Source organism: Lepidochelys olivacea (assembly GCF_965140295.1).
Source record: "Lepidochelys olivacea isolate rLepOli2 genome assembly, chromosome: 3".
NCBI lineage: Eukaryota > Metazoa > Chordata > Testudines > Cheloniidae > Lepidochelys > Lepidochelys olivacea.
The window spans coordinates 31,541,502-31,567,808 of NC_140413.1; the positions used below are offsets into that span (position 1 = coordinate 31,541,502).

General features: G+C 42.4%; 1 protein-coding gene across 2 annotated transcripts in view; it reads left to right on the forward strand.

The window, feature by feature from the left end:
* The first annotated feature begins 323 nt into the window (after positions 1-323).
* YWHAQ (tyrosine 3-monooxygenase/tryptophan 5-monooxygenase activation protein theta) overlaps positions 324-26,307 on the forward strand; it is a 49,657-nt gene continuing 23,673 nt past the window's right edge. Inside the window, exons 1-2 of one of the 2 annotated variants that reach the window (XM_084622074.1) lie at positions 324-482; positions 1,964-2,342. In XM_084622074.1, coding sequence (XP_084478200.1) covers positions 2,049-2,342 — 294 coding nt within the window. In that variant the 5' untranslated portion in view covers positions 324-482; positions 1,964-2,048. The remainder of the gene's footprint in view (positions 483-1,963; positions 2,343-26,307) is intronic. The other variant, XM_084622075.1, reaches the window with a different exon arrangement.

Sequence of the window (26,307 nt, forward strand, 5' to 3'; positions counted from 1 at the left end):
TCTCCCTCTCCCCCTCCCAGCCGCAGCAGCACGAGCCGCCCCAGCCGCGCCTCCGCGCTGTCTCGTGCCGCGCCCAGACTTGGCTCCCAGTCCCAAGGCAAGGCGTGTGGGGGGGGTTGTAGCAGCATCACCATGGTGACAGTGACGTTAGCTCACCCTGGATCTAATTGGAGGAAACCCCGTGGCCCCAGCCGCAGCCCACGGGCCAACCGAGCTTGCGCCCTGTCTGTGCCCGCCCCCGCGGCGGCGCGCTACGTCTGGATTGGCTAATCGCACGCGGTGGGTGGGCCCCGGTTTGGAGCAGGAGTTCGGATTGGCCGTGTGAGCGCGGGTCTGGCAGCGGGTAGGGTTGCCTGTGCCAACGCCCTTTAGCGCTGGCTCTCGCTTGAGACGGGAGCGGCTCTTTCTCCTCGCCTCAACCCCGAGCGGAGCGCACCCGATCCAGCGGCGCCAGCCGGCCCGGCCTAGCGGAGCGGACCCAGGTGAGCGGGGCCGAGGTCGGCCACGGCGATGAGAGGGGTCGCCGCGTCCTCCATTTTGTGAGAGCGGCGCGGAGTCCCCAGCCGCGTCGGGGCGCGGGAGATCCCGCCAGCGCCGCCGCCATTTCACGCCCGGCGGGACCGCGGGGACACCACGCTTTCCCCTTCCCCCGGGTCCCCCTGGGTGGCAGCTCTTCCCGCCTACCCGGGCAGGGGTCGCGCCCTGCCCCGGAAAGAGCTGCCGAGCCCCGTCCTACCCGGGAGACCGCCGGGCCGGGCCTAAGGCGTGGACGGAGTTGCCGCTCCCCCGCCCGCTTCGGCCTGAGCCTGCAGACCCCACCCACCCTGCCTGAGCGAGTCCTGCTCGCCGCGCCCCCTGGGGGATGGGACTCCCCCGTCCCCGCCCTCTCCCGAGGGACAGAGTGTCGGTGCCCCCCCCCCCACCGGGGAGACTCGGATCGGGGCTTCCCCGCACGGGACGTGAAGCTCCCCGCTTCCCTTGCCTCGCGCTGGGGACGCGGATCCGCTTGCCGCTGTTCCGGCGCCCCATCCCCTTTCTTTGCTCTAGGGAAAGGCTGCCCGTGGTCTCCCGGCCTCGTCCCGCGCCCCCTCCTTCGCCCAGGGACAAAGGTTCCCTTATTCTGTCTTCTCATCTCAGGGGCACCCCTCCCCCCCGTGTCTGCCCCATCCGCCCGCGACGGGCTCCCCTCCCAATGCTCCTGCTTGGCCTGTGGGAGCACGGATCGCTACCCTTATCCTCGGATTCTCTCTTTTCGGGGCTGTTGAGTCCCCAGGCACGCACTAGGTAACCGCCTTCTCCTCCCCGTGTCCTCTGGGCTTGTTCGTCCTCCTGTGTCTGCCCTGGGGCTGGTGGTTCTTTTACTGCCCCTCCCCATGGCTCCCACCTTCAAGGCAAACCACTCTGACCCCCACGCCTAGAGGGAAGGGTTTGGGCAAGGTTCCTGGGGATGGCCCCGTTGGGTTAATGGCTTCCAGCCGTCTGTTTCTTTCCCTCCCTGCCTCTAATTTCTTGACTAACCACAGGCTGCAAGCCCTGCTAGTGCACACAGGGGTGAGAGGGAGGAAAGTGGAGGTGGAGCCAAAAGCCATGCTGAGGTGTCTGGAGTGCCTCTTTCCACCATCTGGTTTATAGATTGGTCCCCTGTGGGGAGAGATTGGGTTATGTTTTCTCCTGTCCTGGTGGTCTGGGTTATTAACCTTCCTTAGAGGCCCTGGAGATGGGTGCACTTCCCCACTCCTGTAACCAGTTCCCTGTGAAATGGGCTGGTTGTATAGGCCTAGGGTTCTTCATTCCAGGATAGCTCTTGGGGTGGTGTATGGAGGAGACCCCTTTTGGCCTGTGATTCTTGGTTCCTGGGGAGATGGTTGGTTTGGTGTCTTCTGAGTTTTGGGGAGGGGCAGAGTGTGGTGTCTTGCAGCTCTTGGCTCCCAGAGACATGGCTAATCTGTTTCCTCCCTGGCAGGTTTTGAGGTGCCTTTTCCTCTTGACAGTGTGACAGCCACAGCCTCTCTTTCTGCCTTGCTGCGCTTTCCCCACTGCCAGCCACCATGGAGAAGACCGAGATGATCCAGAAAGCCAAGCTGGCTGAGCAGGCTGAGCGCTATGATGATATGGCCACCTGCATGAAGGCCGTAACCGAACAGGGTGCTGAGTTATCCAACGAGGAGCGCAACCTTCTCTCTGTGGCCTACAAGAACGTGGTGGGGGGGCGGCGCTCTGCCTGGAGGGTCATCTCTAGCATTGAGCAGAAAACAGACACCAACGACAAGAAGATGCAGCTTGTCAAGGACTATCGGGAGAAGGTGGAGTCTGAGCTCAGGTCCATCTGTACCACTGTGCTGGTGAGTTGGGGAACTGGGGATACATCTCACAACTCTCTGGAAGTGATGCACAAGATATCTATACATACGTCTGTGCTTGGGAGTGAGATCATAGGTTTGGGTGTGAGAGATCTGTGTGTGACACTATGCTGGGGTGTGGGGTAAGCCATTGCACTACTCGACTGAAGGATGCAGGAGTGTCATGGTGAAGTGTGGGAAAGAAGGACGAGGGCAAGATCAATATGCAGCACTGTCTTGTAGTTATGGGGTTATCAGAGGATTTGAGCTCAAGTCCATCTATACCATTATGCAAGTATGCTTATCTGTCTGCAGTAACTGGGTTGGAAGGGAAAACAAGAAAGCTTCTTTCTTCCTTTTAGAGTAACAGCCGTGTTAGTCTGTATTCGCAAAAAGAAAAGGAGGACTTGTGGCACCTTAGAGACTAACTTAGAGACTCACTTCATTGGATGAAGCTGTAGCTCACGAAAGCTTATGCTCAAATAAATTTGTTAGTCTGTAAGGTGCCACAAGTACTCCTTTTCTTTTTGCAAATACAGACTAACTCGGCTGCTACTCTGAAACCTGAGTGATATCTGAATTATCTGCTTCGGTGTCCTCAGTTGGGTGTTGGTCACAAACTTCTGTGTTACCTCAGATCAAGAGGAGACTTGTAAGAAGTTGAATAGTTTTAGAAGTGGTCTTAATATAAAATATACTTTTTATTCATATAAAATATAAAGCCTTTTTCAGTGAAGGTGTAAATATTAAATCTGTAGAAAATTAGGCTTCCTGCACTTGCAGATGTACTCTTCAGACTGCCTTGCATGGTAGAGATGCAGCCATTGTGGAATAATGCAAAACTACAAAGATTTAAGCTTGTAAGAGGTGCTGTAGATGAATACAAGAGTACAGAAATGCTGCTTTTTTTTTAAGCCAGTGCCCTAGTCTTCTAGATGTTCGCAGTGGTGCAAATATGCTGCATTACAGTGGGGGCTGAATCTGTATCAGCAGTGCAGAAGGTGTAGCACCCTATTCCACGTGATCAGTGAAAGTTCTGGCTGCAGAAAGCTAGATAGATGTCTAATGCAGTTAGAAACATGTAGCAAATCTTGAATACTTTATTACCAATGTAATGATAAAATAACGTTTCAAGTGGTATCTAATATTTCAGGCATCTTAGGACAAGAAGAGGTGATAGCAAGTTCTTACAAATAAACTAGTATTTCTAGTTTAACCAGGAGGTAAACTTGTACTCACTTGGATTAGGAGACTTGTGTTTATTGCTTTCTCTTTCAGTAGTCATTTAGAAGCAAAATCAAGCCAAGAATTCTAGCTTATCTGACAAGGGAGAACATTTTCCTGGGTTTTGTGGAAATACTTACACATTCCAATGTTTGCTGTCACCTAGAATTTTTTTTCTGAATTAAAAATATGGTCTAACAATTCTGAGCAGTTTTCTTTTATACAGTTTTCTTTTATAAAGATTTATTTGAAGCTACTTGGTAAATCAGTCAAAACAATTACTACTTTTTCCTTAATACGCTTAAAGGGTATTTACTTTCTTTAAAAAAGTCTACTGTTTCAGGCATGGTTAAAACTTGCTAAAGCTTCATTTTTTTTAAAAAATAGTATGACTCATAAACCACAGGTTTAGACTGATTCTTGTTTCCTGTGGCAGAATTCTAATTAGACTTACTGGTGTGCTATTATTTTACAATGGGGCTCCCTCAAATCATCTCTCCTCTTCTGTGATCACTCTAGCCACCAGTGTGTTGGAATTCATACACCCAACCAGCCCTCCAGACTTTGAGACTTTTACCCCCTTGTCAAATTGAATTCTCAAGAGGTTTTGTGATTAACCGTCTCATCCTGTTTGTTACTTCATCTTAATAGATGCTTCTCTAAGTGGTCTAGTGCAGTGCTACTCAAAGTGGTGGTCCGTGAGCCATCGGCTGCCAGTCTGCATGCACATTGGAAAAAAAAAATTCCAGTCCCCCACATCAGATAGCTTGAGATGCACTGGTCTAGTGGCTCTGGAACTGAATGAGATGTGAGCATTGAGCCCTTTTGGGTCTTGTCTATGCTGAAGTTACCCTAGTTTAGTCAGTTGGTCAGTAACTGGTGTAGTGGCACTAGTGCAAATGTGTAATGTTCACAAAGATGATATATATGCGTATCCCAGTAAACTTATCCTAGTTTCACTGAACATGCTCCCTCTACTCTCATCTGGGGCTTCACTGGCAACTTGCTGTTTTCATTTGCCCCTAAAGTCAGCAGGAAGTAGTGAAGACAGAAACCTACAAAGCCACATGCTTTTCCTGTTCCCTGGCATCAGCAGAAACAAAGATGCACATCTTCCTCTAGTGGGGGGCGGGAGGGAGGGGGGCAGAAGGGGGTTTATTATCAGTTTTCACTGCTAGCTATGATACTGCTGCTTTCCCTCCCAGCACCATCTTCAGTTTTATCCCATTTTCTTTTTCGTTACCTTCATTCTGCCACTACTCTGTTCCATGAGTCAGCAACTGAAAGATTGAAACTGCCACTATAAAGAACAAATTTCCCAGTGATTGTATATGAATTAGAGAAGGAACAAAAAGTGCTCTAGTGAGCCCCCTTCAGCACATCATACCTTTTAATCAAATTTCAAAGTAACTTGAAGTTATTCCTGGTTTCCAGGAATATTAAGTTCTGACTCTGGTAAGCTACCTCTCAAAGGTTATCACTTTAGTACAAAACTACTCTGTAGTCTAGGCTATGGTAAATGCAGTAACTGTTTGCAAACAATATGGAAGGGATCCTTGTCAGTCACTAAACTGTTGCAATCTAAAAAGGGTGGATATTTTGGGTGCAGAAAGTGGCTGCTATTACTCAGTTATGTTACTAATAAAATATTTTGTCACTGTCTATACAGCTCAGCTTTCACAAATTTATATATGCTGTTCTAGTAATCTGCATATATAAATCTGCAGCATGTGAAATACTGCTAAGTAGAACTTCAGAGTTATGAATACCAGAGTTATGAAGTGACCAGTCAAACTGCACACATCATTTGGAATTGGAAGTATGCAGCCAGACAGCAGCAATGTGTTCTCCCCCCCCCAAAAAAGGGGGGGCAAATACAACACCATACTACAGTAACTCTTCACTTAAAGTTGTCCTGGTTAACTTTGTTATGTTGCTGATCAATTAGGGAAGATGCTCATTTAAAGTTGTGCAATGCTCCCTTATAATGTCGTTTGGCAGCTGCCTGCTTTGTCCACTGCTTGCAGGAAGAGCAGCCCATTGCAGCTAGCTGGTGGGGACTTAGAACCAGGGTGGACCGGCAGCCCCCCTGTCAGCTCCCCATTCCCCTAAGTTCCCCATGCGGCAGCTGCCCCAGGAGGTTATCAATTGCCAGCAGTTCAGCTGTCCCTTCTCCCACTGCCATGTGCTGCTCCTACCCTCTGCCTTGGAGCTGCTCTCCAGAGCCTCCTGCTTGCTGGGGGGTGTGGGGGAGATGAAAAGGGTGGGGCTAATATCAAGATGTCCCCCTGCTCCTGCACCCCACTTACCCCATCTTCCATGGAGCGGGGGGGGGGGCAATACATGACAGGGCTCAGGACAGAGGGAGCTTCCTGGCAGCAGCTGTGTCTCAGCTTGCTGATTAGCTTAAAAAGGCAGTGTACTTAAGAGTGGAGTCAGTGTACTTAAAGGAGCAATGCACATCTCTCTCTTTCTCTGTTTGCCATGCTGTCTCCCCTCCCTCCATTCGTGCTGCCTTGTAGAGTGTGAGGCTACATTAACAATGAGTTAACCCTTGAGGATTCAGCCAATTGCTAGTTCATCATTTAGCAGTAAGGCATCACCTGGGAAATATCCCACCTTCTGACTTCACCACTTCAACCAAGCTTCACAGTCATCATTTCTGTGTACCAGTATTGTTTGTTTAAAACTTATTGTGTGTGTGTATGTATATATATTAGTCTTTTTGTCTGGTGAAAAAAAATTCCTTGGAACCTAACCCCCCCCCCCGTTTACATTAATTCTTATGGGGAAATTGAATTCGCTTAACATCTTTTCGCTTAAAGTCACATTTTTCAGGAACATAACTACAACCTTAAGCAAGGAGTTACTGTATGTTAGCCATAAACTACTTTAAAAAAAAAAAAGGGAAAGTTTAAAAAAGATTTGACATGGTAAGCAAACTGTTTCTCTGCTTATTTCATTTAAATTAAGATGGTTAAAAGCAGCATTTTTCTTCTGCATAGTAAAGTTTCAAAGCTGTATTTAGTCATTGTTCAGTAGTAGACATCTGAAAACAACAACAACATTTTGTTCAGAGTGACAAACAACCTCCATTCCTGAGGTGTTCATAACTGTGAGGTTCTACTGTCGTTAAATAACAAAAATGCTGTAACATTGAGCCTGACATTCCTTTTTTCCCTAAAGAGTGCTCCAGCTCTCCCGGTTTAATAATAATAATAATCATAATTTTAAAAAAAAATTTACTATTCTTATCTCCACTGAAATACTTGTACTGCAGGCCGTTTTAAATTCTTAATTTGATTTTAAGTTACCTGCTCTCTTGCAAGCCATTCACATACAGCTCTCATCAGTGGACACAGTTGGTCACAACTGTGTGATAAGATGTTATTGGTGCTAATTGTGTCCCAAAAGCAGAAGATGGAATTTAAGATAATCTTGATGAAGTTTCACAGGTGACGGGGGATTTAATCCTTCAGGCAAGAGAATGGTCATTGAAACAAAAGCATAGCACGGTTACGGTATGGCTTTGGCAGAAAACTTGCAGTTTGAATGTCATTTGTTGCCCATATGCTGAGAAACTTTCAGTAAAGCTGGTTTAATTCCTTGATTGTTCTACTGGATACTATTGAATGACTAAAACTGTGGAATTTTCAAAAGTGCGTAAGTGATTTAGGAGCACAAGTCCCAAGTCACTGTGCTTTTGAAGATCTCACAATTCCCCACACTTGGTGGCATGGAATTTGATTTCTATATAACTGATTATAAATAACTGATTCTATATAACTGATGAATAAAGAATTTTAGAAAGATAAAGTAAACAATCCATAACTTCTACTTTTATGAGTGTGGTTAAATGTAGTGTTAAACTTGCCTGGCATGCTCAAAGCTTGAGCATATTAACATTGCTGCATTCGCAATCATCCAGTGCATCTTAATGGCTACAGCTTTCAGGTTTTTAAAAGATGGAATAGTTCCAAATGCATCATACTATCAAAAGCTGTGGTGCACCCTTCCTTTGAGAAGCAATTAAAGTGTGGTGTAGCAGAGTGTAAACAGTACAGTGGTGGCTGAGAACCTTTTGATTTGTGCAGGAAATGGCCCACCTTGATTATCATGCACATTGTGTAGAGAGTTGTCACTTTGGATGGGCTATTACCAGCAGGAGAGTGAGTTTGTGTGTGGGGGGGTGGAGGGTGAGAAAACCTGGATTTGTGCTGGAAATGGCCCAACTTGATGATCACTTTAGATAAGCTATTACCAGCAGGACTGTGGGGTGGGAGGAGGTATTGTTTTATGATCTCTGTGTGTATATAAAGTCTGCTGCAGTTTCCACGGTATGCATCCAATGAAGTGAGCTGTAGCTCACGAAAGCTCATGCTCAAAATAAATTGGTTAGTCTCTAAGGTGCCACAAGTACTCCTTTTCTTTTTGCGAATACAGACTAACACGGCTGTTACTCTGAAACCTGTTGTATGCTACTGATACCAGTCTTGATTCCTAGCTTTGCTGCCTTTTGTGTGGAGAGAAGGGAATGGAGATTTTTCACAATATGGCAGGCTTCTGTGATACCGTGTACCAACTTCAAGGTCCTTAGTACTTCACCCTTCAAGGGACATATCAGATTGCAAATGTTTCTCAAAGTTCATTATTTCATGTTTAATTTGTGTACTTTCTGTGTTAGATAACTTTGTATATCAGTTTCTATGTCACTGGTTCGTTGGGGCTTTTAATACAACAAAGGGAAGAGATTTTTAAACTGAAAATAAATTGGTACGGTAATGTGCGGACAGTTCTGAAACTAAATCTTAAAATTTAAGAATGGCTAACTTTCGAGATGCTGATGTTCCTTGTTTCATGCCTTTTCTATTTTAAAAAAAAAAATCCCTCAAATTGTAGCTGCTTTGAGTCAATCATGCGGGTCAGGTACTTAATCAGGAAACAGCATAAAATACTGTCATCCCACCTCTCAAAGCTTGTTGTGTGATGGCTGATCAGACTTTCTTACCAGGCTAACATGGTGGCTACTAGTTTTTTAAAAAGTATCAGAAATCAGTCATTTGATCAGTAAAATGATTCAAGAAGGATGTTGTTAAACTGGAGAGGGCTCTGAGGAGAGCCATGAGAGTGACAAAAGGATTAGGGAAAACATGCTGTATGTGATTTAGAGAGAGCTCCTTTTTAGCTTAAAGAGACGGTTTAAGGGGTGACTTGATCAGATTCTGTAAGTACATATATGGGGAACAAACTTGTTCTCTTCAATCTAGTATGCAAAGTTTTAACAGGATCCAATGGCTGGAAATTGAAGCTAGACAAATTCAAACTGGAAATGAGGCATACATTTTTAACAGTGAGTGTGATTTAAATATTGGAACAATTTTACGAACGTTCGTGGTAGATTCTTCATCACTTGCAGTTTTTAAAATCAACATAGGATGATTTTCTAAAAGATACTCTAGTTCATAAGAAATCATTGTGGGGAAATTCTATAGCCTGTGTTAAACAGGAGGGCAGATTAGATCAGTGGTGGGCAACCCGCGGGCTGCACACGCCCCATCAGGATAATCCGCTGGCGGGTTGCCAGACAGGTTGTTTACATTTGCACGGCCCCCCACTGCTCCCAGTGGCCGCAATTCGCTGTTCCTGGCCAATGGGAGCTACAGGCAGTGGCGGCCAGCACGTCCCTGTGGCCCATGCCACTTCCCGCAGCTACCATTGGCCGGGAACAGTAAACCGCAGCCGCTGGGAGATGCGGGCGGCCATGCAAATGTAAACAACCTGTCTGGCGGCCCGCCAGCGGGTTACCCTGACGGGCCACAGGTTGCCTACCACTAGACTAGATGATCACAGTGTAGTCCCTTTTGGCCTTGGAATCTATTAATTTAGAAAGGCTATTGGTAACCTCACTTGAGTTGCTAACCGTAAATGCGCTGTGGCTGTTTTATTTTAGGGCAGTTTTATTTCACATTGAATAAAATGGCGTACACTACCAACTTTAGGGTTGGATCTATAGAACTACACTTTCTCCTGATGAGAGAATGCTTAGACATAATGGAACGTTAATATCAGATGACAGCTTTAATATTTGAAAGAAACTGTGCGCATTAGGACATCTTGCGTTTCCCTAAGCTGCCCAAAACATCATTAGCAAAGGCTAATGTAATAAGGAGTGCGAAGAAGCCTATTTGCAGCCTCTGCCAAGTATAGTTTACATAGGCATTGGAACTTGTGTTCACTTGATTTTTTTTTTTTTTTAATGTGAATGTTTCTTGTGGATACAAAACTGAACTGGTGGTTGCAGTGCTGATTAGCTCTTTAAATCCTGTTTCTCTATATTTTCCATTCTTTCCATGGGTGGGTTTTTGTAACAGTAGACTTCAAAAGTCAGATATGAGAATAGGGTTATTGTATAAACTCAATCTTGTATATTAAAACACTGAGGTTTTTGAATATACTTACATTTTCAAAAGAAGGTAATTAGCACTATTTAATAAAACTTGAGATGATTGATTGCTCTCTCAGATTCTGAGACATCTGCTGGAGCAGTTACATGGTTATCACAGACACAGAATAGGCTTTCAACCTAAGTCTCTTAGATTATGATGAAGTAAAAAAAAAAAACTCCCAAATTGGCATTTTTTTATCTGAATTCTGCTGGAGAGACCCTTGTCTCTTACAAAGGCTTCAGAAATAAAGTAAGGCTTTTATATTACTCATTTCACTAATTCAACAAACAGTGTTCATGTTTGATATTAACCTTGTTTTATGTTGCCCCTGGATCTTCAGTGAACTGTAAAATTTTGTACTGAAATGCATACAATTGTAAATGTAATCCATAGGGTGTGGCAGCTGAATAGAAGACAGTATGGTCTATTGACAGCTGGGATGATGTCAAAATCAGTTTGGTTGGAAAGAATAATCACATTAGCTGATTGTTGCCACTAATTTCATTGTTTATATCGGTAATGTTGATACTGAGTTTGAGTTAATTGCCTCAAAGACAACTGGGGCATATCTGAGGCAACCACTGCATGAGTTTACCCTTTGTTCACAATTGGAACCATAAAGAGTAGAAACAATTATGATAATTCAAAATTTTAGATTCTACAATGTGATTCTGTAGAGGAAGAATCATGGTGTGCATATAATGCAGAGTATTCCTATTTTCTGCTTTCAGTAAGAGGTTACTATTTTGGAAAGTAGTATGAATGGGGTGGAAAGGATAGGCAATGCACCTTTAATATGTATATGCATGTGTACAGTAGGAATCATGAAACTTCATCTTGAGAAATCTTTCCTACTTCAAATTGTACATACAGGTTTCTTACAGGGTGGATTGATTTAAATCATGATTTTAAATCAGCAAGCAGGAAACCTTGATTTAAATCTATTTACTTGTGTTTTGCACTTGTACAATTTATTAAAGAGTGGCTGATTCTCATGTCAATTTGCAACTACATTTGGTGCATCTCTTTGCTAACCAGGAGTATACACTATATGTATTCTCATTTATTTAAGAAGGTATATAGAATAACTTTTTAACTAGATTAATTTTTGGCTTGCAATTTGTGTCAAGCTCTATTTGGATGGAAATTCATAGTCAATTAGAAATGCACAAAAACAGCATTTTTATTTAATAGAACTACCTTTAGTGTCCTGGGTACACAGTCTTTTTAATTTTTGCATTCAGTGTTTTGCATATAAACCTTTTTTTAGTAAACACAGGCAGTATTATCTGTAGTTATTTAATTGAATTGATTGTATCTGATTGCTATGTCCTTCAAGACTTTAGAACTAGTAGATCTCATCCTCTCTGTTCTTCTGATTGGTAGAAGAAAACAAGCTTTCCTGCTTTTTCAACTCAGTTGGTTTCTTGACTGGTATGAGCTAGTAATTGAACTAAACTAGAGGAGTAGACTGTAACTAAGAAGGAGTCTCCATCTGCAGAAGGAGGCTACTGCTGTCAAAAGCTGGTTTAGCACTTCAGCAAATTCAGATTCCAGTTGATTAGCCAGTGACTTTTTTAAAACTCAGCAAGAACTGTGTACTTCTGAATAGTAATTATTTTTGTATTTAATTTAAATGACTTTAATAGATATCAGCTTAGTCCTCAACATAAGTTTTTTAAATTTCAAATTTAATTGTAATAAAAAAATTTAACAACTTTAGAATACTTTTAAAAAACGCCTGTATTTAATATCAATTTAAAAACATTTGACGCTTTTTTAAAAAGTCATTGATTTTAATCCACCTGATTTCTTATGGAATTCATTGAAATTTGAATCAGGAAGAACTGACTCTGGTGTTGCTCAAGATTCGATTTTTTTTTTCTCTTTTAATCTGACCTAATTGACATCTTATTGGTGTGATCCAATTTCAGAACATTTGAGTTCCGTGATGTCTGTTATATTAATATCTAGAGAAGGTTGCCCGCTTCTTGTTTACAATGCCACCTGCAAGTGAGAACAGGTGTTCACATGGCTCTGCTGTAGCTGGTGTCGCAAGATATTTACGTGCCAGATGCACTAAAGATTAATATGTCTCTTCATGCTTCAACCATCATTCCAGAGCATGTGTGTCCATACTGATGACAGGTTCTGCTCGATAACTATCCAAAGCAATGCAGACCAACACATGTTCATTTTCATCATCTGAGTTAGATGCTACCAGCAGAAGGTTGATTTTTCTTTTTTGGTGATTCGGGTTTGTAGTTTCCATACCAGTGCGTTGCTCTTTTAAGACTTCTGAATGCACGCAGCACAACTTGTCCCTCTCAGATTTGGCAAGCCACTTCAAATTCTTAAACCTTGGGTCAAGTGGTGTAGCTGTCTTTAGAAATCTCACATTGGTACCTTCTTTGCATTTTGTCAAATCTGCGGTGAAATTGTTCTTAAAAATGAACAAAGTGCTGGGTCATCATCCAAGACTGCTATAACATGAAATATAGGGCAGAATGCAGGTAAAACAGAGCAGAAGATGTACAGTGTCTCCCCCCTGGTGCCGCGCCCCCCCCCAGGAGTTCAGTCACAAAGGTAATTAACACATTTTTTAACGAGCGTCCTCAGCGTGGAAGCATGTCCTCTGGAATGGTGGCTGGAATGTAAGTAGGAAGCAGGCAGCATTATCTCCTTTAAATGTAAACAAACTTGTTTGTCTTAGCAATTGGCTGAACAAGTAGTAGGACTGAGTGGATTTGTAGACTCTAGAGTTTTACATTTTGTTTTTGAGTGCAGTTGTGTAACAAATTATATTTGTAAGTTGCATTTTCACAATACGTATTGCACAACAGTACTTGTGTGAGGTGAATTGAAAAATACTATTTAATTTATCATTTTTACAGTGCAAATATTTGTAATACAAAGTGTACAGTGCTCACATTTTTTATTTTGTGTTGTAATTGATATCAATATATTTGAAAATGTAGAAAACATCCAAAATATTTAATAAATTTCAACTGGTATTCTTTTTAACAGTGCTATTAAAACTGCGATTAATTTTTTTAATCACAATTTTTTGAGTTAATTGCATGAGTTAACTGCGATTAATCAACAGCCCTAAAAAAACCCTCTCTAATTCTTGTGGAAATTTCTTGTTAAATTTCTGGTATAAGTACATGATTTTGGAAAGGCTACATTTAAAAAGTTAAAAGGATAAAATTTAATCCAACAAGCTATATAAAACTGTGAGATTTATGAATGTTACCACTCCATAGTTGAGCTTGAGACTTCTTTGAAGTCTGCCTGTAATCCCTGACTCTAGAATCCTCTGTGGTTATTTTTTCCATTTCAGATTTTGTCACTAGATAATTTTGCCCAGATTATGATGGATTCAGCAGGCTGTCAGATACTGGATTCAGGGGAAAAGGAGGAACTGTGGTCCCATGTGTAAATGTGCATCCCATATGTAAATTTCTTCTTGGGGGAGAGAAGAAAGTAGGAGAGGTGTTTTAAAACAATCTGGATAGTGGGTTGCTGCTGTTTCGTTGAATTGAATATCTTCAGAGTATCTTCACCAATTGGCTGATAGACTTGGTGCTTTTTTTCCTACAGTTGGCAACCATTCAGAAACCAGTCAAATTTCGCAGAGTTGATAATGCCAGAACCATAATTTAAAACTATATACTAATTAGGATTCTGGGTGAGATTCCAAATTGTTGAACACCAGAGCAGAAATGCAATTTACAGATGGAAGAAACTCCCCTACTAGGGGCTTCCACAATGTGTGGAAGCCCCTAGTAGTTCGGTCTAGCAGTCCTCAAACTAGATGGCCAAATTGAACAAGAGAAATCTTGGACTACAACATTCAGGACCCTAGAACTGAATGCTGTTTTGGAGGAGGTTGCAAAATCCACCCAGTGACATTATGTTATCGTGTCATCTGGCAATTCAGCAGAGGTCCTACACTGGGGCAGATTCTTTCTGCACCCAGGAGGTGGTTATGTTATGAGAGGAATTAAGCTTAAGTACCTGTGGAATGTGTTAGGCGCTCACTCTATATGCGTTCTTGATCTTAATACTGAAACATAACCTGAAACTCATGATACATTCAGGATCTCAACTTATATTTATCAACTGTATGTAGGTAAAACATTGTGATCTTAGCAATGGCTAAGAAATGCAGCAACAGCCGTTCCTTTTTCAGAGGCTATTTGAGAAAGGTAAACTAATGTCCTGACTCCTGTGGAAATCTGAATTAATTTGGGGGTAAAGTTGGGAACGGAGCAAAGGGTTACTTGGTCATTGTGAAAAATAAGAAAGGAAACTAACTGACAGAGGGCAGTTGGCTCATCAACTCTTTGTGTTTAGGTAATGGCAACTAAAAGGACTACCTTTATTGTCTGGGTGACTCTTCATAGCTTCCATAGTCTTAAGGCTATTATGAACTGGTAAAACTAATTTATGAAGACTGATGGGGAAAACAAGGTTCCAGCAACCAAAGTCTTGTGTACAACCATATTAAGTCAATGTTTCAAAAAAGTGATTAGTTAATCATACTCGTTTAAATCAGCATGTTGATAGACGAGGGTCTTGCTGCTTATCTATGACTCCTACCAGGTTATTGGGGGGAACTTCCTCTTATAATGTATGCATGCATAAAAATATAAGCTGCTTAGAACAACCTAAGGGAAGCAGTTTCTATAAAGGGAAAACCTGAACCTTGCAATAATTGAAAAATTACATTTTATTAGGATTTCAGTGGGTCATTTCTTCTGCTTGCCTGACAATCATTTTATACAAGCATAAACCTCCTAAAGGAGCTGTTGGTAGATCAGATAGACTGGAGAGCTTAAGGGGACTATCTGTGACTCTATGGTAATATTGTTACTATACAGTGATCTAGGAGTTGACATTTGTTACTGGCTTGGTGAAATGTAATTGTAGAACATACCACCAGTTTAGGTGTCTGCCCAGAGGTTGGCACTCATGGTCAAGAAACACTCCAGACAGTGCTGACTAATATTACTAATATTAGTGAGAGTCATTCAAAAAAATGGAAATGAAAAAAGGTAACACTGTACAACAGTGTTTCCTCAACTGGGTTGTGACCCCCCCCCCCCAATAGATATTGTGAAAGGGTAAGTGGGAGTTGGGAGGGTTTGAGATGTCAAGCCAGGAGGGAGGAGGGTAAGGAGTAAGGTGTGGGAGGCAGGGGCCTTGGAGGGAGCACAGCTCACATCTGGATTCTGCTCTGCCTGCTTGGTGGTCCTGCTGGAACCCACAGCAGCTCCTCTCAGTGCAATAGGAAGTCCCAAGCCAGCAGGGAGGCATAAGGGGGGGCGGGGGAAGAGGTGCAGCATGGGCCAGGAATGCCATTTAGGAGTGCAGCTGTTCATGATTTCATCCCAGGGAAGGCATTAGAGGCACAGAGAGTTGGCTCTCAAGCGGCTGGTCCCTGGTAGCAGATTCCAAGGGTTGATGGTGCTGAGCCCCCCCAGCCTGGCAGGGAGGGGGAACCTGTGCTGCTGACACTGCTCAAGTAGGGATGCCCAGTCTGGATTGCAATGGCAACTCCCTCCTGCAGAAGGGGTTAGCAAGGCTGGATGTGGATTGGGGGATGTAGGGCTGGAAAACTTGCTCTCTTCCCTGAAATATGTGAATTGGCATCATTGCTGGCCCTGGAGGAGTCGCATTAAGAGGTGAGCCCAAAGGAGGACATGGGATGAAATGTTCGGGAGCCTAACCACTACTCTAGAAGCTATGAAAACTGAAGATAATTAATTTGGAGTTCTGCACCAAGGCACTCATTTGGATCAATGTAAATCTTAAAATAGCATTGGTGAAACAGCAAAACGTTCCAGTTTCATACTGGATCGGAAGCTCACCTGGTCAGGTATCCTTTTTCCAATACAAGATTTTCAAATAAGGTAATAAAATCTACCATGGAAAATAGTCTATGGGAACAATTCCTTCATGATCCCATGAGTGGTTAGCACATGCCCTGAAACATGAGGGTTTTATATATTTTAAACTCTACCCTGTCTATTGTAACTGCATGTTATCCATTTGCGTTTCCTCCTTTTTGAATGTCCGCTAGGCTTTTTTCCATATACCTTTTGCTTTTGCATGCATCCATCTCTGCTGAATTGTATCCAATATTTTTGTCTTTCCTAATATGGATGTTGTTCCATGTTTCTGAACGTTTCCTTCCTTCCTTTCTTCCTTCCTTCCTTTCACCTTGAGAAGGCATGATCAGAGTAAAATGTTCCATTTTGGAGTATACTAATAACCTGAAATTATAATTTCAGTGAATCCTAATCCATTCTTTAGACATTTGAATGTTTGCTTTTCTGACTACCATATTCAGTGAGCAGGGGCTTTCATTAAGCTGTCAATAATGACATCAAATGGTCTACCTGAATTATTACTTATTTACTAACAATATCTGAGTTGTAAAAATTACTACTTTCTTTTTTCAATACTGAATTTCATATACCAGGGTGCTCTCCATTCACCTGTCTGTTAAGGCTCTTGAGTGCCTCGGGGCTTGTCTACATTTGAAATGCTATAGAGGTGCAGCTGTAATGCTTCATCTCCTTCAGAGGCGGTAGCTAGATCAACGGAATAATTCTTTAGTCAACATAGCGCTGTGTATGCCGGGGGTTAGGTCAGCTTAACCTTGCCACTCAAAAGTGTGGAGTTTTCACACCCCTGACGATGTGTTGTACCAATAAAATAAAAACCAGCAGGATCTTATTAAAGGGAAAAAGGCAAAATACCACATTTATTGTGAATACAGAAAGAATCATAGTAAGCAGTTAGTTATAGCTATAACATTCCCTTCAATCTCATATTTATTCACACATTCATTCATACAAACACACACCCACACACACAGGTTCTGCAAGGTTGTTATCATAGTTACCAGCCTTAGAGTTACTCATGCCAAGCCACTGGCCAGGTGGCCTGGACATGAGGAGGGAGCAGGGCCTTGTCAGATGCTCATCTGATGCTCCTGGAAGTTGGTTTGCAGAATCAGACCCCAAAGTTCTCACTTTTTAGAGTCTATTTTTATAGGAATTTCTTCCTATGCCAGTCTATGGGAATTGCTTCATCATGCTGTTGCTGAATCAATCGGCAGATAGCACATTCCTGACGGCTCCAAGATGTTATCTTGTTCTTTGGTTCTCCCATTCTTGAGGCTGTTGGGTGGATTCCAGTCTGCCCTCCGGGGGGGTCCTCTGGTTATTTCCACTTGACGCCTTCTTCAGCCGATGGACACTGGATTCTTAGGCTGGCACCTCCCTGATCATTCAGTTATTATCCACACCAAGCATCCATCCACATACATCCTCTATCTCTATTTTAATCACAATTTTTAATACAACAAAAGGGTGGGGAGTCTCTGGGTGCTGTTTCTGTTGTTAGAGTATTGCTTTGAGTCTCTCTCTCTCTGTGAATTGCTTTGAGAATAGACTCAGTCTTAGAATGTACTAACACAATTAGCAGCTTGCAAGTTTCACACATAGAGGGAGAGAAACAGCACCAAAAACCAAGAGACCTCTTAATTAGTAATACCCTGGAATTTAAACTCTGGGGAATCAAACTCATTTGTGATTTTAATACAGAACTTCTTTAATATGATCCAACAGATGTAGCTGGGCTACCTTAACTTTGAGTGTAAACCAGGCCTCAGTCTTTAGTTCTGACTTAAATTTTGCCATCTCATTCCCCCCATTTGTCCTTTCTAGGTCACTAGTGAATATTTCCAACCCTGATAATAAGAGACCACAGGTAAAGTATCATGTCAAACTTACCATTTATTCTTATTTTGTCTCTTTGCCAGTTTCTGATCAATGACAGAAGTTTACCTCTGATCTAGTGATTATGTGGTTTCCTGAAGACTTTTGTATTGGCCTTTAGGGTTCTAAAGTGCCTTACAAACAATTCTGTCCATTTATAAATTGCCTATAATAATAAATCTCCATTTCAAGAATATTGTGCGTTTGTGACCATTGACTTCTGTAACTTTTTGCTACTTAATTCAGATGCCTATATTTAAACATAGTGACTGGCACAAGCTTTTTTCCCTGCTAAGGGGCAGGCTATCCACTTGGTGAAGTGAAGAGCTGCTGTTTTGAGGCAACAGAAGTTCCATGGATTTAGGAAAAACTATAAGGATAGTTAAGGAGCCTAGAATAGGCTTCCAAAGAAGGTTGTGGAATCCCTGTCATTGGTAGGGTCCTACCAAATTCACGGCCATGAAAAACTCATCACAGACCCTGAAATCTGTGTGGTGTGGTGTTTTTTTTTTAACCCTATACTATACAGATTTCACTGGGAAGACCAGCATTTCAAATTGGGGATCCTGACCCGAAAGGGAGTTGCAGGAGAATCAAAAGGTTATTTTCATGGAGGTCATGATATTGCCACCCTTACTTCTGTGCTGCCTTCAGAGCTGGGTGGCTGTTGGCCAGGCACCTATCTCTGACAGCAGCGCCCCGGAAGCAGCAGTGCAGAAGTAAGAGTAGCAATGCCATACCATGCCATCCTTACCTCTGCTGCTGCTAGAGGTAGCTCTGCCTTCAGAGCTGGGATCCCAGCCAGCAGCTGCTGTTCTCCAGCTGCCCAGCTCTGAAGGTAGCACAGAGGTAAGGGTAGCAGTATCGCAACCCCCTCTACAATAACCTTGTGGGAAACCACCCACCCACCCACCCCCCATCCAAAGAAACCCTCCTTTTTTGATCAGGACCCGTGCAATTACAACATTGTGAAATTTCAGATTTAGCTGACATCATGAAACTTATGATTTTTAAAATCCTATGACCCTGAAATTGACCAAAATGGATCATGAATTTGGTAGGGCCCTAGTCATTGGGGGGGTCTTTAAGAACAGTTAGACTAGGGGTGGCCAACCTATGGCTCCGGAGCCACATGCGGCTCTTGAGAAGTTAATATGCAGCTCTATGTATAGGCACCAACTCCAGGGCTGGAGCTACAGGCGCCAACTTTCCAATGTGTCGGGGGTTGTTCACTGCTCACCCCCTGGCTCTGCCACAGGCCCTGCCCCCACTCCACCTCTTCCCACCCTCTCCTCTGAGCCTTCCATGCCCTTGCTCCTTCCCCCTTCCCGAGCCTCCTGCATGCCACGAAACAGCTGATCTGGAGGTGCTGATTGGTGGGACTTGCCAGTGGGTGGGAGGTGGCGGGGGGCTGCTGATGTATTACTGTGGCTCTTTGGCAATGTACAGTGGTAAATTCTGGCTCCTTCTCAGGCTCGGGTTGGCCATCTCTGGTTTAGACAAACACGTATCAGAGATGATCTTGGTGTACAGTTGTCCCAGTTAACAACATTGTTTCGTTGTTACATCGCTGATCTATTAGAGAACATACACATTTTAAAGTTGCGCAATGTTTGGCCTTGGGGGCTTCGAACCAGGGTGGGCCATCAGCCCCCAATCAGGTCCCTTCCACCACCCCCAGCACCTCCTGCTTGCCGTCAGCCTCACAGATCAGCAACTCCTTCCCCCCACCCCATTCCTCCCCGCGCCTCCTGCCTGCAGCAATCAGCTATTTAGCAGGGTTCAGGAGTTGGTGGGGGGAGGAGTGAGAACACAGCATGTAGCTTGTCCCTGCTCCCCCCAGAGCCTCCTGAATGCCCCGAAACAGCTGATTGCTGCAGATGGGAGGAGAGGGGAGGCTGCATGCTTCCTGAGCGCCGCAAAACAGCTGATTGCTGCGGGCGGGTGGGAAGCGCGGGGTGGGGGGGGGAGGAGTGATGGGGGGGGGAGGAGTGATGAGGTTGCTCGCCTCCTGCCTGCAGCAGTCAGCTGTTTTGCAGTGTTCAGGAGGCTGGGGGTGGGAGGAGCCTGGACAAAGCCTCTGCCCTCCCTCCACATGCCTCCTGTCCGCAGCAATCAGCTGCCCTCCGGCACTTTGGAAAGAAAAACAGCCAGATGCTCCATCCTCTTTCACCCTCTGACTTCACCACTTCAGCAAAGCTTCACAATCATCATTGCTGAGTACAGTATTACATTGTTTAAAATTTATGCCGTATATGTATATAATGTCTCTTGTCTGGAGAAAAAAATTTCCCTGGAAACTAATTCTCCCCCCACCCCCCTTTTACATTAATTCTTATGGGAAATTTGATTCGCTTAACATCATTTCGCTTAGTCGTGTTTTTCAAGAACATAACTACAGTGTTAAGTGAGGAGTTACTGGACTTGGTTCCAGGGTGGATAAAAATCAATGATTTTTTTGACAATCTAAAAGTACCTATTTTAAAATTTAAAGCAGATTTTCTTAATTTAAATATTCCTTCTTTTAAAAAATCTGTTTGAAATCTGAATGTAATACAAAATGTGCAAAGGCCTAAATTTATAATCTCTTAAAACATTTAAATATAAATATGCTGAATCCTCGATCAAATCTTTGTTAGTCTGCTTTTCTATATAGAGAGAGAATCGAGGGTGGAGGGGAAGGACATCTCACTTTTTTGAGCTTATGTTTTATAAATATGGCACAATAGATCTGAGTAAGTAACTCAGGAGACTCTTATTTTGCAGGAGACTTAGTCAAGTAGGAATTTAAGATCACTTTCACTTAAACATATTTGAAACTTTTCCCAGGCTGACCTGAACTAATTAGTTTAATTCACTAACTCTACAGTTCATCCCTCTGTTTAATAAATCATTTAGTTATAAATGTGAAACACGTCTTGATAAGAGAAGTTTGTGTATGCAAAATATTTTATTTAAATTATCAAGTGGAAAGCCTGGATTTAAACCAATTTTAATCAATATATTATTTAAATTAATCTACCCTGCTTGTTCCTCAGTGCATGGGCTGGACTAGATGACTTCCCTAAGGTCCCTTCCAGCTCTACATTTCTATGATTCCGTGACTTAGAACTATGCCATTAGCTATTAACACCATTTTAATCTACTTATTAAAAAACCTAACATCCTGCCTGATGTCACTGTATCTCCACTGCGATTAATTTTTATAAACTAAGATGGTGTTTTCCTGTGGACCTTTCCTATTAAGGGAAAAAAACAGTTTCCTCAGGAGTTTCACTTGAATCACCACTTCTGCAAATGTCAGTGAGACCCTATTGTAGGATTCTTGTATACATAAAGAAATTAACTTAGTACTGGAGAAGTTAATATTGAAATGTGTGGAGGGGAGTCCAGTTAAGTGAACGCATGGCAACTCCTAGTAATTATGTAAATACAAATCATTGTTTCAGGTAGTTTGCAGACTGAAGTCATGACAATTATTTATAATTTCATAGATAACACCAAAACTCTATCTACCAAAACCAAGAGTTCCTGACATATTTATTTTTATAAAATACTGACTCAGTAATGTGCCAGTTTTTGAAAGACAGTTCAACAATATATTAGCAAATACCAAAATGACTCCTTCAAAACTATACCCAGCTCTACCCACTGCTCAAAGACAAAGGAAACAGGCCTTTGATTGTCCAGACTCTGCACTGTAGTGCTAACAGCAAGTCTCCTGCCATAAGTTTCTTTTGATTTTTAAACCAGGGGGCTTCCAGTGCTTGCTGTTACATAAGATGCTTGTGAAAAATTGTAGGCCATAAAGTTGCCTGTTGGGACAGTAGTCTTTTGAGCTATAAACTTTCATCGTAACATCAGAAGGCTGTTTCTACAATTTCCTTTTGTCCTTATTTTGGTTAGTTACTAGCTGGCTCTTCTATTTATTTGTTCCTGTATCTAATACTAGATTGCTCACTATGCTAGTCCAGCCATTATTTTAGTGCTAACTGATGCAGGAGTTGTGTGGAAATCATCACACAAATAAAAATGCCGCATCAGAAATGCTGCACTCAACAAAATAATGAAAATGGGAGGCAGAGTTGGAAAGATTGCTTAGGTCTTGTGTAGACCAATTCAGTTTAAATTAGCTTTTAAACTGGTGTGAACCTTTGTGTAGACAGTTATTTTTTGCTTGAGTGTCTTAATTTGGTTTAATTTAAATTGATTGGGAATTGGCTTCAGTGGAAGTCTTCACAAAATCTTTTGCACTAGTTTAACTAAATTGGCTTTAAACAACACCTTTAGTTAAACTGGTGCAACTTTCATGTTAATGGCTCATGTCCTTGCAAGACCCCAGGAGTTTAGGCCCCAGATGTATGTATATGGTTTAAACATGCCTTGGGATTACATCACAAAAGATATTAAATGGAAGGAGTTTTAAATGGCCAATATCTGAAGGGGGTTATTTACAACTTAATATTTAAATTGACTTAGATTACTGAAAAGGAACATGACATTTCAAGTATTTGAAGAATAGAAATACCATGAAGGGTGTGGCAAATGATGATATAGGTAGAAGTGCTGGAATGAAGAGCAAGCTATGCTCAACATCAGAAAAACTTTCCTGAAAGATCTTCTTAACTACATGTTATAGCCTTTCAGTTGAAGTGGTGGAAGCCCGATCACTTAAGTTATCTAAAACTGGAATGAATATGTTTTAAGGAATCATTTCTGTATTTTACTGTTAACTTGAGGCCTTTTCCATATAATTTCTATGGTTTGGTGCCTGCCAGTGCATGTTCAGTTTTTTTTCTGTGATAAATTTTGTTAGGGAGAGCTCCTACAGTAGAACCTCAGTTACAAACTGATCAGTCAACCACACACCTCATTTGGAACCAGAAGTATGCAATCAGCAGCAGCGGAGACAAAAAATAAATAATAAAAATATAGTACTGTGTTAAATGTAATCTACTAAAAAAAAGCAAAAGTTTAAAAAAATATTTGAAAAGGTAAAGAAACTGTTTTTCTGTGCTTATTTCATTGAAATGTTTAAAAGCAGCATTTTTCTTCTGCATAGTAAAGTTTCAAAGCTGTATTAAGTCAATATTCAGTCTGTGAACTTTTGACAGAGCAACCATAACATTTTTGTTCAGTTATGAACATTTCAGAGGTACAAACAACCTTCATTCCTGAGGTATTCATAACTCTGAGGTTCTACGATATAACCAAGCAACACTAGTTTCTGGTTTACATGGATGTTCTGGAACCATAGAATTCTAATTTTTCTTGTACTTGTAAAAGAAATGTAACCAGTAAATATTTAGCCTCATTCAGAATCATCTTGGCTAGCAGGAATAGTGTGGGCAGACACATTGCAACCAAAGCTTCTAGTGCATTTGCTTAAGTGCAGTTCCATATATTTAGTCCTTAGCCAATCCTAAGCATTGGCTGCCAGTTCTTAAAACTATGTAAGCAAGCATTCAGAATCAAAATGGAAAGGGCAGACTAGGTCATCTTATCCATTTCCATGCCATATAGGAGTGTCCCTGTGTTTTCTGCAGAACTTTGTCAGGTCATTTAAACTATTCTAATAAAGGCCATTCCACTATTATTGGAAAGGAATTAAATGGAAAAGCACTTCACTTGATCCCTAAATTGCTTATGGAATCTAGTGATAAAAGCCTAGTGTCTTAAATAGCTTGTCATCCAGCCCCCTCTTAATGTCTAAAAACGGTAAACTGATACACAAAGATTGGATCTGGAAGGATGGTCTTGCCTCTTTTGGAATTCTGTTATGAAAGGTAAAATACCCTTACTGACTAGGGCCGGGGAATTCTTTCTGCTTTACTGGAAAAGTCAGTGACCATTGAAATGCATCAGCCTGAAATAGGCAGTTGGTGTTCAGACATTTGGCAGGGGTACAAGAAAATGCAATCATCCACGAATACAAGCATAACTACAAGTGTTCTAAATCCACACTGATCAGTGTGCTATGAAACTAAAGCAATTTAGCACCTTTTTAACTACTGTTGATAGTCATTTGAAGCTAATTTTGCGTGGGTGAGTTGGTCTAAGGCAGGGGTGGGCAAACTTCTTGGCCTGAGGGCCACATCGGGGTACAGAAATTGTATGGCCCACTGTCCATGCTCACAAAATTGGGGTTGGGGTGTGGGAGGGGCTGAGGGCTCTGGTTGAGGGTGCGGGCTCTGGGGTGGGGCTTGGAATGAGGAGTTTGGGGTGTGGGAGAGTGCTCTGGGCTGGGACCGAGGGTGCGGGAGGGGGATCAGCACTGGAGCAGGGGTTAGGGCATGGGGAGAGGTTCTGGGGTGCTGGTTCCAAGCAGCGCTTACCTCAAGAGGCTCCCAGAAGCAGTGGCATGTCCCTTCTCCAGCTCCTACGCATGGAGTGGACCCCGACCATTGGAGCGGGGCCATGCAGCTGCTTCTGGGAGCTGCATGGTGCGGCCCCCGACCCTGCGCCCCGTCTGGAGCGGGGCTTAGCCATGTGGTGCAGCCCCTGACCCAGTGCCCTAGCTGGAGCGCCGGAGCGGGGATTGGGAAACCTGCATCATGTGACCTTGTGCTTGCCCCATGAGGTATTGCAAACCGTTCCCAAAGCACCCTGTGGCCAGTTCCACAGTGGGATAGCTACCTCAATGCACTGCTGTCTTTGCCATTTCAAGAGCTGCTAATGTGGATGCGCTCCAGCATCACAAGGAGCACAGTGTGGACACGCAACAGCGGTTTAATTCCAGCATTTTAATAAAAGTGGTATAACTTGTGCTGCAGAAACTTGCCAGTGTCGACATACCCTAAGTAAACTACTTCAACAGCCCCTGTAGCTTCACTTTGTACTGCAAAAGGTGGAAAACCGTTCTCTGGTGTATATTTGTATATATTGTTGCTAACTACTGTTAAATACTTTCTCAGCACTATTTGTTCTGTCATAAGTGGCATCTTTTGATGACTGAATGGCAATGTTCTTAGGAACCTAGACATATTGAAATGTTCTGTATTTTTAAGTAGTTAGGAGAACATGCTGAAGAAAACAGTATTAAAACTGAAGCTACTATTTTAAGATCTGTGGGTGAAGCTGTAGAAATTAAGTTCATTTCTCCCACATACTGCAGAAAGATTAGCTTTCCTTCAAGAGTTGAATGTTGGCTCTTGTTCAGAAATCTAAGAACTTGGTTAAGTGAATGCTTGCTGGGGTTTGCAACTAAATTTGTCTTGGTTTTAACATAAGATCACTAAAATCTGTTACTTCTACTCAGGCTGGAAAAGACTGCAGAAATTGAGCTCTTGCCTTTAAGCAGTATCGGCATTGACAACTGTGATCATTATCCTAATATTCTCTTGCTGACTAGGCTGATCCTGTTGAACTCTTTTTCTGAAGCTCAAATGATAAAAGACCTATCTTGTCTGCCTTGGTATAAAAAGTAGTGTTTGGGATTTACCGTATCATACTTACTGGATTTCAAGCTTTAGTAGCCTTGAAGTGCTTTCTACAAAATTTAATTGATACTGTTAAAATGTTTAAGATGCTGTTCCTTATAAGTCAGTCAAACTTTGAGGAGTTGGTGGTAATGTCTGAGTCAGTGCAAGTAACTTAAATGGCACTTCAACTCCAAGTGCTTAAGCAGTTTGACCTAAGAATCGAGTTTTAATATAACCTGAACCTCATTCAGTGAGTAACTTTTATTACAGCAGGAATTCTGAACACTAACACACTTATTGCTTGAAACGAAATACTGACTCAACCAGCTCATTTTTCCAAGTAGCTTTTTTTTTAACATGATGTTGCTTAACCATCTGTCCCTAGTTATAAAAGCAAGATTACTCAACATATTTTGGGTGGTGCAAAAATAACTTCCAGCCATTCTGAGTTGAGGAGGTAAATGCAAAATGTTAGTGTGTATCACCTAGCTTTTAACTACCTTGAAACCAAACAACTCAAGTGCTGGTAGTAGAATCCCTGTTTGGTTCAAGGTTCTACTATGTGCAATCTTCTGAAAGTTGCTGTAGCATCCAGAACTTTTCAAAATGAAACTACACTATGTGAAATTGAGATCTTCAAAGGGGCCTAAGGGAGTTAGGCACCTAATTAATGTTAATGGCTTAATGTTCTTGGATTAATGTGGTCAGCAAATAGTCAGCAAAGGTGACTTAGTTCATATTATTCCTCTTGTGGGACTCCTTGAATTAAAATAGTTTTGTTCTCAAACACTCAAAATTAGTGGCCAAGGTGAAAAGAGGGTAAACATAGAAGATGACATAGGTATACATTGAATTATTATTATAGTTGGAGAACTGCGCTTTCAGGTACAAGAATTTTGGTAGCAGAAAGCTTTACTAGATAGTTTGAGGGAGGGGAAATAAATCGCCAGAGTTTCACTATTGTATTTCTCCCTTTTGCTTACATTCTGTTCAACTAAACTCAATGTGGAGTATGAATGTGTAGTTAGTTCATGCAGTGGTTCTCAACCAGGGGTACCTGTACTCCTGAAGTACACAGAGGTGT